This window comes from Mytilus galloprovincialis, chromosome 12, assembly GCF_965363235.1.
Source record: "Mytilus galloprovincialis chromosome 12, xbMytGall1.hap1.1, whole genome shotgun sequence".
Lineage (NCBI taxonomy): Eukaryota > Metazoa > Mollusca > Bivalvia > Mytilida > Mytilidae > Mytilus > Mytilus galloprovincialis.
This window is the reverse complement of record NC_134849.1, coordinates 75,051,847-75,069,420: the sequence shown is the minus strand read 5'-3', so window position 1 is coordinate 75,069,420 and position 17,574 is coordinate 75,051,847. Positions and strand designations below refer to the sequence as shown.

Below are 17,574 nucleotides of genomic sequence, written 5' to 3'. Positions count from 1 at the left end.
ATCTCGAAAAGAAAAATAGTTCATCAATATGAAATGTTTAGTACACGTTTGTATATTTAAGGCATCTGATTTAATTAGTAAAGGCAACAGTAGTATACCGCTGTTCAAAACTCGTAAATCTATGGACAAAAACAAAATTGGGGTAACAAACTAAAACTGAAGCAAACGCATTAAATATAAGAGGAGAACAACGACACAACATTAAAATGTAGCACACACAGAAACGGATAAAATTCGATGAGAATAACAAATATAACATCAAAACCAAATACATAAATTTGGGATAGAAAAGTACCGTGACAAGTCTTACAGTAATGTAAATTCACGCTCAAATATAAGAGAAAACAAACGACACAACGGAAACACAACGTTAAAATGTTACATACACACTAACGAACTATGATATAACAATGGCCATTTTCCTGACTTGGTACAGGACATTTTTAAAGATAAAAATGGTGGGTTGAACCTAGTTTTGTGGCAAGCCAAACCTCGTACTTTAATGGCAATGTTAAATATAACATTGAAATGACAACATAATATATCAGGACTACAATACAAACAAATAGGAGAACGTATTAGACAAAGAAACACATGATTAATAGATAACAAAAGACATCAGGTTTAAAATTCAATACGACAAAAACGCGTCTCGTCCACACAAGACTCACCAGTGACGTACAGATATAAAAGATTGAAAGTGAAAAAAAGTACAAAATTGTACAGCACTGAAGATCAAAATTTGAAAAAGGTTGTGTCAAATACGGCTATGATAAGATTGACATAACTGATTTATATCAATTAGCATTCACGCCCGTTGACCATTATCATCACATCATTAGATTGTGGTACCATTAATTTACATTCATGACGCGGAGATACAAAACACGATTTATTATTGGTAAGGGAGCGCTTGACCATGCTGAGTTGCTATATGTATCCTGCTGTCTGGTGATAATGTTTTGCCATGGCGTTGTCAGTTTATATTCGATTTATGAGGTTGACTGTCTCTCTGGTATCCTCAGTCCCTCTTTTGCTAACGTTTATTAAAAATCAATTAATGGATGTTTGTATACCGTCCAATTGAAAAGTGACATCATTATTTAGGAACAAATTATATAATGTCGATATGAAATCACAAAATTGGGACTGCCAGAGCGTTCTGGATGAGGGCAAATGTTTTGCCATTTTGCGCATAATTTTGCGCATGTCTAACTCAATGATTAACGTGTAGCTATGTTATATCCTAATTGTTTTCAAGTAATGTACGCAAATATAATCACTATGATTACTTAACTGTTAACAAAACTTTGAATTTTTGAAATACTTTCTCAGGGAATATATTACCTTAACTGTATTTGGCAAAACTTTCAGGAATTTTTGGTGTTCAATGCTCTTCAATTTCATACCTTGTTTGGCCCTTAAAACATTTTTTTTTATTCGAGCGTCACGTTGAGTCATATTTAGACGTAACACGCGTCTAGCGTAAATATAAAATTTTAATCCTTGTATCTATGATGACTTTATTTACAACAACTTGTTCGATGCCACTGCTCGTGGAGATTTTTTTCCCCGAGGGTATCACCAACCCTGTAGTCAGCACTGCTGTGTTGACTTGAGTTATCATTGATATGTCCATAATTATAAATTAACTGTTAACAAAACTTTGAATGTGCTGTTCTACCTCAGGAATAGATAACCTTAGTTGTATTTGGCAAAACTTTTAGGAATTTTTGGTCCTCAATAATCTTCAACTCCGTACTTTATTTTGCCCCTTAAAATATTTTTTTTATTCGACCGTCACTGATGAGTCTTTCTAGACGAACCACGCGTTTGTCGCAAACATGAAATTTTAAGTCTGGTATCTATAATGGGGTTAATTACGTAACATATTAACAGCATTTCATTTGGTAAATTCCTCCAAAGTAAAGGAGAAGGTATAATGTGTCTAAACCTAAAGTAATATCTTTCAGAGGCTCATACGACATCATATAAAAAAGAATATGTGGTATGATTGCCAATGAGACAACTATCCACAAAAGACCAAAATGACACAAATATTAACAACTATCAGTATGTCGGCCATCAGTATTAACTTTTTTTTAGACATTTGTGTTAACGTTGCTACGTTCGAACCCATATGAAATTTACTGACCTCATATATATATATCGTATTAGGTCACTAACACACTGTGTAACATGTAATAATGTGTTTTTTGCATCGAATTTCTCTTTTATATATGTATTCTTGCTCTTATGAAATTTATCTCGTTTGTTTGGGCATTCTATGTTTAACTAATGTTTGTTTTCATTGTCGGGGTTGTGTAGTTTCGTATTTTTTATTTCCCAAACAGTTTCAACCGTGTCTAAAGGTACACGACCTGGATTATTCACTAGACTGTTCACACTTTCTCTGGTGACTGTGTCAATTTCAATACCATTCAAAATACAATTTAATTGTCGTATTGATCATTTGGTAACACCTGATTAAAATGAGTCTGTTTGTGTACTGTTGCATCTAATGTAAGTACTACTGTTAATTGTATAATATGAATTGTTTAATGAGTTGCTCGAAGGAAATACATATGAAAAATATAATGTATTTTGGACATAAATAGACCATGGGATTGAAATTAACAATACTAAAATCTGATATACTTGCAAACATTCATAGAGACATATATAATAAAATTATCTACTAAACTCGAATTATTACAAGTTATACAACCAATATTCTTAACAGTAAATAACCTGCCATTACAAACATAAATAAAACAGTAACTTGTTATTACAAAGTTCTATAACAAATTAATATATCTATATACTCAATCATTGCCTTCGCTATATCTCTCAAAAGAAATACTTTTATCTGTTAGACGAACATATGAAAAACTATTATCATAAAAGACATCAATATCTACAATTTCTTACTAACAAATTTTCATCAGAAATAATGTTATCTGAAACAGTAGAGGTTCTGGCATTAAAATCACCAATAAGTGCAATGTTTGTGCTGTATAAGGGCAGTATCTTACCAATTAATATTCAGTTTTCAAAAATGACTCGTCAGAAGTATATCGTGTATATTCGACTGTTAAAAAGTTGTAAAAATGCAATTGAATAATGTTTTTCTTTTATACTAAACTCTTCATAAAGGTTATTACATCTGTTGTAATCAACAGGAAATCAGGGTTGGAAAGTGTAGATATTGTTTAGCATTATCATCTTGTTTATCATATTTATATCAAAGTCAAGATTATGACCACTTAATTTCGATGATATATCTTGTTTTCTTTGTTTAAAAGATGCATTTTCTTACAAATAAATAAGATATCGACTTAAACTGTAAAAATAGAGAAAACTTTTCTTTGGACATATAAATCCATAAACATGATAAAACAGTACGATATTTAAAGTAACAGAGGTGAATCTTTTTCTATGAAACATAGAACAATCATAGATTTAAAAAAGAAATATTACATGGGAACGCACAACAGAAAAACACAAAGAACAATAAACGTGTACCAATGTTTGTCAAGATCATTTCAGCAATGTGTTTTTTAAAGTTAATGTGTATGAAAATGTTTTCCTCTGTTCTTGTTTGCTAACATTTATGATGAAAGCTTGAACGACAAAACACACCTCACTGATACATATACTTAACGTCAAAAGAAACGTAGCAGTAATTTAAGGCAAACATAATGGAAGAATAAATGCTATATTTTTTATTGAATAGGCGTATAAATACCTTTGGTATTTAACAAATTCTCATAATTTCAGTTCATTTACTGTTCATTGATAAACTTTTTCACTACCATATCACAGATTTATTAAATCCAGGTCCGCTATTGGCGTTGAGTACGTGGACGGTCATTTGCACAGTTTTTTTGCATTGTGACGTTCACGTAGACGTTGGGTGATGCGTACGTTGCAGTTAAATGCATTTGCAACAACTTAAAGTCGCTGTCCAGCATTCAAACGTCCTATTGCCTGTTCTCTTTATCGTGGTTAAGTCGTGGCATCAGTACTGCATCAAACAGATTGGAATGATACAAAAACTTCGTACCTCTAAAATACCCTTATGTAGCCTCGGGTTCAAAGTGCATCTCATCATCATAAAATGTAACTGCGAAACGTGTCTTATGGAACTATTCAGACCCCTATTAGAACGACAGAATTAATAAAGGCAAGCAGCCATGAGGGAGATTTAAACATAATCTTGCATCATTTGAAGGTAATTTACCTAAACCAAAGGTAAATAGATATTTTGTTCAAGCATTTGAAAATTTAGGCTTTCGAAGAAAACGACGTTTCTTTTGCGGTTCAGCATACCTCATATATTTATTCATGATATAAGGAATATGTTTCCCAAATCTATTTCCATCGCCTAGGATAGAAATTACCCAGCTAGTGGTTATAATTAGTAAACAGGACAATCTGGACTTTCTGCAACAGCGGTAAAAACATTTCTTAAATATTTCCATCAGTGGTAAAAACAATTTTGAAATATTTCCATCAGTGGTTAAAACAATTTTGAAATATTGTTATTTACCTTTTTACTGTCAAGCAATGACTAAGTCTTGTGGATAAGAGGAAAATTTGCGTTTTCGTAAATATCTAGTTTGGTGATTTATCCAAGTCTATAAAAAATACATAATTCTAAACGCGATCTGGCGTATTAAATTATAATCCTGGTACCTTTGATAACTATTTACACCACTGGGTCGATGCCACTGCTGGTGGATGATTCGTCCCCGAGGATATCACCATCCTAGTAATCAGCACTTCGGTGTTGACATCAAAATCAATTATGTGGTCATTTTTATAAATTTCCTACAAAACTTTGAATTTATCGAAAAACTAAGGAATTTCTTATCCCAGTTAAAGTACTATATCGTATTCAAGTATGTGACGATTGACAGTAGATACATGATACAAAGCTATATATCGATTTATCAGTTGCGGGATATTATTTTGATCCAATAAGTAAACAAATTAAAGATAGACAAAATGACCTACATATTCACGTTAAAGAAAAAGAAATTAAAACATCACTTGAGATAAAGAACAAAAACTATTAGTTTTGGTTAAGGTTTTAAGCACATATATATGAACAAATTTGTTTGCTTTTTTAAAGCTAACAAGATGCACCTTCATATCTTTGCCGTTATCAATAGTTGTTGTCTAATCGTCTAGAAGTTTTCGTCAATTATATCTTATCAGAAGCGTTCTGTTGCATGACCAGATCTTTTTTTTCAAATTTGTCCACATACTTACATTTTTTTTTATAACTTTTACAATTTCAATTAATGAATGGCTATTATCTATTTTGAATTTATTTAACCATAAAACTAATTTTTGACTCTTCACATTGAATTCGCGGATTATGTAAAATGTGAAGAGTCAAAAATTAGTTTTATGGTTCAATAAAATCAAAATAAATTATTGCCATTCATTATAAATAAATTTATATCATAAATAAGGCTCAAAAAACTTTTTATGTTATTTATATTAACAATATAATTTATAATAACGTACACACATGTTGGCGTATGAATACTCAACGTCACAGTGGGCGTGTCACCATCAACATTGACAACATTGAAAATAAAACTTATAACTTTAACCAATCAGAAGACAGTAAATACACCAAATTTATTTATTCTCTGATGTTATAGCCTCACCTCAATATAAAACATACAAAATTTTATTATGAGAAAAAAATTAGTAGAAAAGCTTTACAATATATATAAACAATGGAATAATGGGAGTTATGACAACTATCAATATACCAAAGGAAAATTATTTAAACGTTTAAACTTCACCGAACACTCTACAACAATGAACAATATCTATAGTGTATCGTAAGCTTTATGTAATATACGTATGCCAAATTAGAAGCAACTTAAATGAGAAAAAACATAAGTATATATTGTCATTTGTATATAAATAAGTGTAATACCTTCTTTTCAATATTTGCAAAATCACATGTAAAGGATAACATAAGTTGTATATTTCATATTACTTCGACATTCTGATAGGTCAATATTCATACAAGTTGATATTTTATGACTCAATAAAATTTGCAATTTGATGGATACGCCCACATATTCCAAGGCTACTAAAGGATTGGTTATACACACATACGGAATGATGCATAAAAAATATAAAATTGCATTCATATTGAGTGCTCCCATATGAACAAAACAATAATATATAAATATCTGCAACAGTTACCAAAAGAAATAATAACCGTAAGTCATTTACAGGGCAACATACAGTGTCCTTCTAAGCTTTGAATATCAGTGACGTATGGGTAAATTAAACTCTGTTGTTTTTTTGTTGTTTTTTTTTTTGGGGGGGGGGGGGTTCTTAAGATAACAAGCCAAATATTTCACATTCTATATCTACTAACAAATGAAATGTCAAAAGCGGAAAGATGCTTATAGGTTTTCCTTCACCTTTGCATGTATATGGAACGAATATGGTCGATCCCCGTTCCCGGGTCATATGTCTCTGCATTCACATATACCCCTTCTCACCAAGAACACAATTAACATTCACACGCACAAACCAAAGAAACCAAACAAAGAAATATTTACACCACTGGGTTGATGCCACTGCTGGTGGAAGTACTAAATTATAATCCTGGTACCTTTGATAACTAATTGCTCCCTAAATCATCGTTTTTGCGCTATCATAATTCGACTGAAAGATGAACACGGGATGTCCTCAGTTTAAATCGATTTATAACTTTCAACTGCTTTTGGCCTTATTGATAAGCAAACCCTTACAACTCTTTGTATGCACACTTTTCATAAACATTCATGAAGAACAGAAAACTGATGAGAAAGCGAAATTGACATTTTTTTTACATTTTTACCTAGTATGTCTTATTGTTTTGTTCACACATCGTTGTCAATATAAAGAAAATTTACGCGACTTTCATACAACTGAGAGATTTAGCTAGCTATGAACCTATGTTTAATCAACCATTTTTCACAGAACAAAATGACTGCTCTATTTCAGGAATACGACAGTTTTTTTCCCATTCAATTGATGTGTTTGAACAGCTTGATTTTGCCATTTAATGAGGGACTTTCGTTTTAACTTTTCCTCGGATTTTTTTTATTTTATTTCGTCAGTGGATTTGTTTCAAATGGACTTCTCAATGAAATTATGAAAGCATTATGTTCTTAATATTCTTGAGATATAGTCCTTACACTGGATTATGATCTAGAAACAAAAATTATTCGTCGAAATAATGTATTTTTGGGATCATAAAAACATTAAAAAAAACTGTAGTTTTTCCTTTTCGGCATTTTTTCAAAAGATATTTGTTCGGCATTTAAATGTCCATATCATTACAAACTCGTTGATGATAATTTAGGATATATCAATAGGATGTATATGAAAAAAATACCAAATAGACAAAAGATACCAGACAGTACATTCAAACTCAACAATCGAAAATAAACACCATGGTAGAAAACAATATAATACCGTAGGATAAACAACAGTAAACAAGTCACGACATAGACAACTAAATGCTGAGCAAATTAAACCCTACCAAAATCTTATTATTATGAATAAAACAATACCAACAAGTAAAAGTCTGAAATGACCAAAACATAAACCAGTTTTAACCAATAAACTCATCAAAGATAAGAGGATTAGATTTTATATTTACGTCAGACGCGCGTTTCGTCTACAAATTAAAAGACTCATCAGTGACACTCGAATCAAAAAATGTTAAAAGGGCCAAATAAAGTACTCACCTATACTAATTTGTACTTGACCCTATTTCTTTGCCATTAAAAAGTCTGCTCGACCAATGTTTTTTTTCAGTCTGAATCATGTTTTGTTGCACAAGTTTAATAAAAAAAATTACAGATATTTTTGTAATGATACAAAAAATATTATGTTTTCCAAATGTGTGTTATTATATTTTTCCTATAATTGTTCACTGAGAGAAAAAATTGTCATGTTTGAGCTAATCAAATATTGCATTATGTAACATTTTCTGCGGAGCGGGTTTTAAAAATTATTGGTAGTTCTGTGTACTTTTCTGATGTATATTCCCGTCACTGTTTCATGATTTTCAAATATTTTGGTCTATAGGATTGTTTGCAGTAAATAATTCACCGTATAAAATTTTTATGGTGTTTCTGTTTGTAATTTTTCCTTATCATAACATCATGGAAACATATTCAACAAACAGGAATTGTTTCTGTTTAATTTAACACAAGATAAGTGGCCAATTTTTTTCCGTCAGAGATATTGTGCACATGCCATACACAAAAAAAAATCGAATTTAAAAGCAAATGCGCAGCACTTTAATATATGTTCTTCATCTCAAGCTTCTGTAACTTTAATATGAAGCAAACTTGCACTTTTACTCCAAATTGACGATGGCCCCTAGAATCGGTTTCAACGGAATGTTTTTTTTTAATTATAGCTTCATTAAATTTTGTTTATTCAAACTATTCAAACTAATTAAACTCTGCATTATACATGTATATGTTATATTTTACAGACGTTTTCGAAATGGTCATTACTAACAAGGTTAAAAACAAGTATTTTAAGATAAAAATAATAATGGAGGTTTCACCAAACGTCCCTAGTACACTTCTCTTTCCAAACTGGCTTATATCTAACCACATGTGAAATAAGTAATTCAATATATTCAATATTGTGTTGAGTGCGACTATTCGATTAAGACAAATCACCAAAATGTGTATCGCCCATTCCAAAATATGATTTTAATGAAATCAGGGTCGATAACAAGAATACAACAAATATTCGGTTTTGACTAGAAATAAAATGAATAAATATAAACTGAACAAAACAAAAATTACACAATACTTCATAATACATTAATATTGCAAGGGCATAAGATGTCAAATTCATATTATCCGATTTGCATTTAATTTTCACTTTTTTCTAAGTCTGTTTGAGGTGAAAAATAATGTTTCGTTGTTTTACCTGTGCAAGAATGATATTTTGTGGATTTTTAATGATGACATTATTTTCCTTAATCACTATAAATTCCTTACCCATTTTCAAATAAGAGGTTAAATCAAAAGTCGCCTTAATACGGTTTCAACGAGGTTGAAGTATTCACTTGGAAGTGAATAATTCATTATACACGTTAAGTAACGTATTTTGACAAAATTGAACTAAATTAACTAACTTAAGGCGAATTATTTTTTATTTTTTTTATTATTATGTATACTTTTTGCAATATGTTGTATCAAATAAATGCAAATTGTTGCTATGGTTACATCAACAATAGATTACATTTCACCATTAAAACCGATGGAGATCAAATTTATGGAAGATGCTCCTTTCATAAAAATACACATGCATAACACAAATTTTAAGCCTTATTTGTTGCATAGGAATTTGAAGTTTTTTTACCTAACTGTGTATGTCATGATATGAATATGACATTTGGCACATTCAATACTGTATAGTAGGCTAATTAAGTCTCCGAGTATGAAAAAATATGACACCGTAAAAATGAGAAAATTTTGTGTTGTTGTCTACATATTATTTTTGCTCTGTGTTTTCTCTTTTTTTTATTTTTCCATTGACAAATTAAAACTGATCTTCAATTAACATATTTCCTATGTTCCAGTATTATCGGAACAAGTATAATGGGCAAACAAATGAATGGACAAAACATGATAGGCTACAATAAATATCAAAATTTGTTTTACATGCGCGTTTATATTTGATTATGATAAACTGCTATCTAAGATCAAAGTTCTTCGCAAACATTCTTTGGTTAAAGGAATCTAGGTTAATATTTTCTGGTATAGTTAAACGTATGTTCATACCAAATTCTTTAAATTGTTTTCTATAGCCATGTATGAGGTACACAGCGGCAAATTTATATGACAATTTTCCAATATATGGTACTCTTGCCGACAGTTGTTTGATAATATCTTCCATTTCCAACATGTGTTTCTGAAAAATAGATAGCGTTTCAGAATTACGGACTTCAGAACCTTCCTTCAGTTGAATTTGAATTTGTAAGTGTTTTATCATCAGAGTAGGATCGATATAAAACCGAGGACAACTAACATATCTCTTTTCCAGTTCGATTATTACAAAGTGAATAGGTGTGTCTAGTTCATACTCTTTGTGATATTTCGTTATAGAAACTCCTATTTCACCCGGTCTAAACTGGTTACCTACGCTACTGTTGATAATTGATTCAACGTCTTTGTACTTTTTCATTACATACAACTCAAAAGCGGCATGTGCTGTTTCAGTTAAGTCATCAAACCTATTGATATGGCTTGTTATTAGTTTTATGATTGTTGAATTACGAGTTTGTACGCTTACAATAAAAATATTGATCGCATTTACTATTTTCTTTAAATGTTTATCTGCCTGATAAGAGCTGAATACTGTTCTAATGTTATCAATAGTTTCCAATAATGTGCCTTGACGCTCATTTTCAAACAAGGAAAACGTAGTCATACTTAACAAGCGAGTCAAATAACCTCCGATATATCTGTTCGTTATCTCTTGCGAGGCTAACAACCGAAGTTGCGACCTTGCATCTTTCAGCATGCTTCCACTGTCGGATGAAATATCAAGATCACTTCTGAGCAAATCAGTAACTGCTTGTGAAATAATTTCGGTATCGCGTTCAAAGTTTTTGTTGTAAAATGAAATGTTGTCGTCCAAAAGTTTGTGGGAAGGAAATATATTACAACCGTTTACAAAAAAATGCCGAACGCTCTGTTCTAAAATACAACTTTTCATTTCAGAAAACACTGTTCTGACAAAATTTATTGGTGAAATATGGTCCCAGTCATTAATGCTCAGCTCTTCAACAATCCAAAGGAAAATAGTTTTTATATGATATGAGCTTAGTAAGTCACAACTTTCTGAACAGAAAAATTGTTTAAAAGCATATTTTGCAATACCATAATTCGTTCTCATTTTAGCCCTCAGTTGATCAAAACATTTAATTTCGACCATTGAAAAAGAAAGTCTAAATTGCTCCTGTTTATTCCTAGACAATGGGTTGCCAGTTGGGACAAGAAATAAAGGCACGACATTCACAAGTGATTCTTTCCATTTAGAATTGAAAGTGTATCTTTCGCTATAAGGGCCTCTCGATTTCCATGCGTCTGCAAGTTTTGGCCATTTTGATAACCTGAGACATGGAACAGTATCATATTCATTGACAGCCCCCTTCCCAGATATTGATGGACTTGCTGCGGAAACGTTTTTATCTCTTGAAAACTCAAAATGACTTGCATTAACGACATTTTCCTTGAATTTGCTGGGCGATAATAAATAGGCATTTTCATCTTGCTTCCATTCAAAAGTATCGGCAGTAAATATATCATTGTGGTTTTTTTTCCAGTTGTTTGCAGTACTCTTTGTCGACGTAAACTGTTCCAAATGCTGGAGAATCGTTGCTATGTTTCTAGTAAATGCCTTTGCATTCGTCATCACAATTTACTAGTATACCATCGAGTTCAAACATATAATCAACATCGGTATCCTTTCCCGGTGGAAGGATACGCGTCTGTGATTCTACCCGACTTCCGGCTCGGTGTTGCTTAATTCTACGACTGACGCGGCTGTACTTCCATATCTTATGATGTGCTATTCGAATGTTATACACTTCTTGCTGCCAGGTATCTAAAACTTTCAAGTATTCCTTCAATACTTCATCTAGATCTTTGTGTTTTAAACTTGTTGATTCTTGACCCTGTGAATGCTGGCATTGGTCACTCAAGTCTTGTCGATAAAGCTCATCTGAAATCTTATAAATGTTTGTATTACATTTTAAATGTTTTTATTCATTTCACTAATTTTAACAATCTAAGCAAGAAGAATGATGCTACAAAACTATTTTTGCAATACATGTATTTGTGTTACTATACCACTTATTTCAGCATACACAAATTACATTAGACTATGCTTATGAAACAATGTCCTTGTAATTAAAAAGTTTAATTACAAAAATACCAAACGACAACTTTGTGGCTATTCAATTATGCAAATTTCACAAGAAAAAGAAAAGATCCAAATTTTACTTACACAAAAAGAAAAGGAAATGCGATTTTATTGATGTTCTTAAACCCAAAGTCACAATGAAGCCTTCAAGACGGAGCAAAAGAAACATCTCACCTCACTTCAAAATGACCCAGGCACCGGCTGAAGCAGAATTCTTTTCAAAAATAATTTAAAAGACTGTGTAAGATGTAACACCAACTAATCGGTTCCGGTCAAAAGAGAAAATACTAAAAAGTAGTAAAACAGAATAGTTCCTACGCATAATCATGATAATGGTTAATGTTAAACTATCAACAAAATAGTTCCTACGCATAACGGTTAATTTTAAACTATCAACAAAATAGTTCCTACGCATTATGGTTAATGTTAAACTATCAACAAAATAGTTTCTACGCATAATGGTTAACGTTAAACTATCAACAAAATAGTTCCTACGCATAATGGTTAACGTTAAACTATCAACAAAATAGTTCCTACGCATATGGTTAACGTTAAACCATCAAATGAAAGTTGAAGTACTTGTGATCCTTATTGAACACACAATTGATTGATAATTTTGAATAATACAAAATGTATGTATTAATTCTAAAATTGAGGGCATAAGTAGCCAGTTTCTCAGATATAAAGTGTCTGATTTGGTGTAACCAAAATTCCAGTGACCATTGCAGTACGGTCTGCATGATGTACATATTCAAGTATATAAATCCCGCTTTCATGAAAAGATTTGAACTGAAAACATTATCGTGGATATAAATGAGGACCAAAAATAGGTGGTGTAAAGAAAAACATTCACACAAATTAAAGCAAAAGAACAACGCTTGTATTGCTGTTCGTCATCTCAAAGTGACGATGAGGCCCTCAACATGAAGCAACATGCTCCAAGCACCTAGTATGTTAATTTAAAAACGTAGATCATGAAAATATCAAACTACTAGACAGAGTAAACCATTTGCAGCCCATAGTGTACGCCTAATTGAAGAGATATGTTAGAATTCAATCTTTGAATATGTTATGTTGAATAAAACATTTTATACAATCTATATAAAATTGAAAATGAAAGAGAAATTTGTCAAAGAGACAACAACCCGACAAAAGGGGCTGACTGGTTTTCTGAAAAACAGTGGGCTTTATCTTTTTTTAAATAGGAGGGGTGTCGCATTTTTCTAGTTATACAGACCTTCCCTAATTCAAGGTTAAGATTTTCTGGTCTTCCATTGTCTTCGTCAACGTCGTCTTCTCCGGTATATGTATCTGTTTCTAAATCTGAGGAAGCTTCACTAGAGTTTGCCTCGCTTTCAGATAATCTTTTGATGTTATGTTCACCATCAGGTGGAAGCTTATTTCGCCAATCCCCTGATGGAATATTCAAATTGTTGAAGTATTGATTATTTCCACTTCGAGTTTCTAATACTCCACGAAATTCCTCAATAGGACAGGTATAGTATTTCCAAATATTGTAGTTGTTCGGCACTGTTGATGTTGTTTTAGAAAATTGTATGGTCATGAGTAGTCCTGTCTCTTACATATGAATAAGGGTACATGTCTAAAATCTGTAAAAAGCTGAACTGATTACTATACACGCCAATGAGTTAATGATAAAATAAAGAAGTTTTCTTTCGTCTATGTTAAAAAAAATCGTTTCGACACGTTATTAATTTCATGCCTCCGGGACGATTTTTATGGTTCCCTTCATTATAGACCTCATTATAGGTAGGAGTAAATCCAAATGTGTGAAAACCAATGATTATTCATTTGGAGATGACTGTCCACTTTTTACACTCCCGTCTAATCCTAATTATTCTACGTATATAAATATTAGTTAAGAGATGTGGTATGTTTGCTAATACAATAAATAAGACAACTATCAAGAAGTGGTTGTCAACAGTCATAGGCAATCGTTCGGCATTCAACTATAGAAAATCCAATACCGTATAGTACTCTATAAAATGCCCTAACATGAAAAATTTGAAAAATTCAACTAGAAAATCAACGGTCTAATTTATGACAAAGCAATTAAAGAAAAATAAATATAAGAGATATTATGCAACAACCATTGAACGATCAAACCTTCCCATTTTCTCAGAGAGTTATGTAAAAGCACAACAGAAGAGCAAACTGAAAAAAATCAGTAGTCATTGGTATGAGTGACTATGAGACAACTCTCCATCCAATTCACGATTGGTAAAAGTAAACCACTATTAAATACCCATTAATATTTAACATGTTTAATAACAAAAGCTTCCAAAATGAATATATCCTATTATTGCATAGCAATATAATATTTCCCACAGAAAGTAACCAAAAGTTAGCGTGCAATAAATTATAATATTGCACTAGTGCAATAAATCATCAAAATTCATGACGTCATCAACGACAAAATCTTAGTTTAAACAAATTTTTACTTTCAAATATTATATTGCTATACAATAAAAGGGTTATTGCATAATATTGGGGAATATTGTCCCGAGTAGAATTTTATATTGCACTTTGAAAATAAGGAATAATCAAGTGCATATCTAATTAAAGATCGTGAATAAAAGTATACGTACTATAACATAATTATAAATCTATTAGGTTAGGGTAGTTGTAGTACGTTTAAAAGTATCGGTTTAATATGTTTAATCGTTTACACATATGTTAGGGGACTACGGTTTCATTTTTAACATAAAAAATCATATATTCAGGAACTTCTTTGGCTTTTAACAAACTGGCACTTATTTGTTATATATGAAAAGTAAAATAACAATAATATTGAACTCCAAAGAAAATTCAATCGGAAAGACCCTCATCAAATGGCAAAAATCAAAAGCTCAAACATCAAACGAATGGAAAACAACTGTCATATTTCTGATTTGGAGCAGGTATTTGCGTATGAGGAAAATGATTGATTTAAACTGGTTTTATAGTTAGCTAAACCTCTCACTTGTATGATAGTCTCATAAAGTTATATTGGCAACAATGGATGAACAAAACAAAAAGACATAATACGTAAATATGTAAAATAGTCCACATTGTGTTTTGAACAATCTTAACCACTAAAAAATAAACAAAAATGTCAACATGGCATATAGTCAACGCTCATCAGCAAAAACGAACACAAATAATGACTTCAGCACAACAGTAAGTACCGATCACCGCCGAAAGGATATTATAAAAAAAGGGACTCATCTCCTTAGTTCATATCTGTCATAATTGTTTTTCGTTGATAGATTTTATAATTAAATTATGCCATTAATTTCTGAAGTAGATAGTTTCGTATTTTCATGTCGGGGCCTTTTATATTTGACCATACGGTATTGGTTTACTCATTGTTTAAGGGCGTACGGTTGCTTATAATTGTTTACATCTACTCACATGAAATTATACCACGTCTCCTTATTTTAAATAAAATGGTAATAGTTATATTTCCAAAGACAACTAAAAGAACACTATAGAGTTTTATTAAGATGATAAACAGCGTAAGAACCTAGAATCTGTACGCGGAGACCATCATATGTTATTTATCAAGTTGGTATGAAACACTTATCAACTACCTCTTAATATTTTCCGATGATCCTTCTTTTTTTAAAGGCCGACGTTCTTTTGGGTAACCCTGGTTCATCGTCTTACTGCTCAGACACTGTTGACGTTTTATAAAGTCTGAGTAGCAGCTACATGCTCTTGGCGCGATTGCCATGCAAGTAGGAGGTTTAGCTAGCAATAAAGCCAGGTTTAATTCACCATTTTTTACATAGGAAAATGCCTGTACCAGGTCAGGAATTTGACAGTTGTTATCCATATGTTTGGTGTGTTTCATCTTTTGATTTTGCCATTTGATTATTTTACATCGGAGTTCAGTTGTTTTGTGATTTTACTTTTGAATACCGAATTACATGAGAAATGTATATTACATATGTGGTGAATTATGTGTATTGCTACTGAGATGGGGAAAATTATAATTTCAAAATTAAAATTATCTCGTTTGTCATAAATTTCGGTACTGAGATGACCGCTGGTGTCAAATTCGAGGTACAAGTCTAAAAATGGGGTGGAGGAAGCCGTGTCTGTTGTGTCTTTAATTTATAGTTCTATAATATCTTGGTTGACCGGCGAAATGTAATTCGCACTTTAACAAAATAGAGATCATCATAATTAAAGAACCAATTTCGAAATATACATACAATCCAACATATAATAAGCAACGTTATTTCAGAGAAAACCATACATTGTGGATTTAAATAAACTCATCCTAGATACCAGGATTAAATTTTGTATTTACGCCAGACACGTAACGATTGGTCAATTATTGTTGTTTTTTTTTAAAGTTAATAGTTACTTAATGAGTTCATTCTTTGTTATTAATTGAACATGAGTTGTTGAATCATTAGTTTTCTGTATATTTTCAATTCACACTACAAATACACAAAAGTGTATATATATAAGAGCAATATATTGTCGAAATCCGGATCTGGTGTACAAAAAATATATTGACACTTTATGTTTGTGGCATAACATCTTGGTCACAAGTTAATTGTTTTCTGTTTAGTATTAAATTTATATTAAGATCCGTTTTGTTACATCTTGTGATCAATTTTATTTGGCAATCGCCAATGGCAGTCAGCAGGGTTAAAGAAAATTCCTAACATCACTGAAGAGACATTTATTGTCGAAATCCGGATCTGGTGTAAAAAATATATTGACAACTTATGTTTGTGCCATAACATCTTGGCCACAAGTTAATTGTTTTCTGTTTAGTATTAAATTTATATTTTCGTTTGGGCTTGTATCATATTTTCCCTCCGGTTTATTTAATCCTTTCATCCTATATTGACTCTTAAAATTCAAGAGTCTATCTTAAATTGAGGGTAAATTATATGGCTTTCCAAATACCGTTTCGATATCTAACATCACTGAAGAGACATTTATTGTCGAAATCCGGATCTGGTGTAAAAAATATATTGACGACTTATGTTTGTGCCATAACATCTTGGCCACCAGTTAATTGTTTTCTGTTTAGTATTAAATTTATATTAAGATACGTTTTGTTACATCTCATGACCATTTTCATTTAGCAATCGCCAATGGCAGTCAGCAGGGTTAAAGAACATCAGTTGTTCGACCTGTTAGTCAAATGCGTTTTGTTTAAATATACTTTTTCACTTTTTTGGTCTTTTGGAAAATGTTGTTTGTGCTGTATTTAGACCCTTCTTCAACGAAATTTGTTTTACATGCACACGTATAAAAATTGCGGTTTTTATCCAACGCAATCATAGGTTTGAACTTAGTTTTCAATTTAGACTTGTTTATATTTTTTCGTTAAGGCTTGTATCATATTTTCCCTCCGGTTTATATGATCCGTTCATCCTATATTGACTCTTAAAATTCAAGAGTCTATCTTAAATTGAGGGTAAATTATATGGCTTTCCAAATACCGTTTCGATTCCTAACATCACAGAAGAGACATTTATTGTCGAAATCCGGATCTGCTGTACAAAAAATATATTGACACCTTATGTTTGTGGCATAACATCTTGGCCACAAGTTAAT

At 31.6% G+C, this 17,574-nt stretch overlaps 1 protein-coding gene across 2 annotated transcripts in view; it reads right to left on the bottom strand.

The window, feature by feature from the left end:
- LOC143054844 (cyclic GMP-AMP synthase-like receptor 2) overlaps window positions 1-14,181 on the bottom strand; it is a 109,718-nt gene extending 95,537 nt beyond the window's left edge. The window contains exons 1-2 of one of the 2 annotated variants that reach the window (XM_076227901.1): window positions 13,226-14,181; window positions 9,115-11,794 (exon numbers count right to left, since the gene is read on the bottom strand). In XM_076227901.1, coding sequence (XP_076084016.1) covers window positions 9,754-11,478 — 1,725 coding nt within the window. In that variant the 5' untranslated portion in view covers window positions 11,479-11,794; window positions 13,226-14,181 and the 3' untranslated portion in view covers window positions 9,115-9,753. Of the gene's footprint in view, window positions 1-9,114; window positions 11,795-13,225 lie in introns of those variants that run through there. The other variant, XR_012971844.1, reaches the window with a different exon arrangement.
- Between the last annotated feature and the right edge of the window lie 3,393 nt (window positions 14,182-17,574).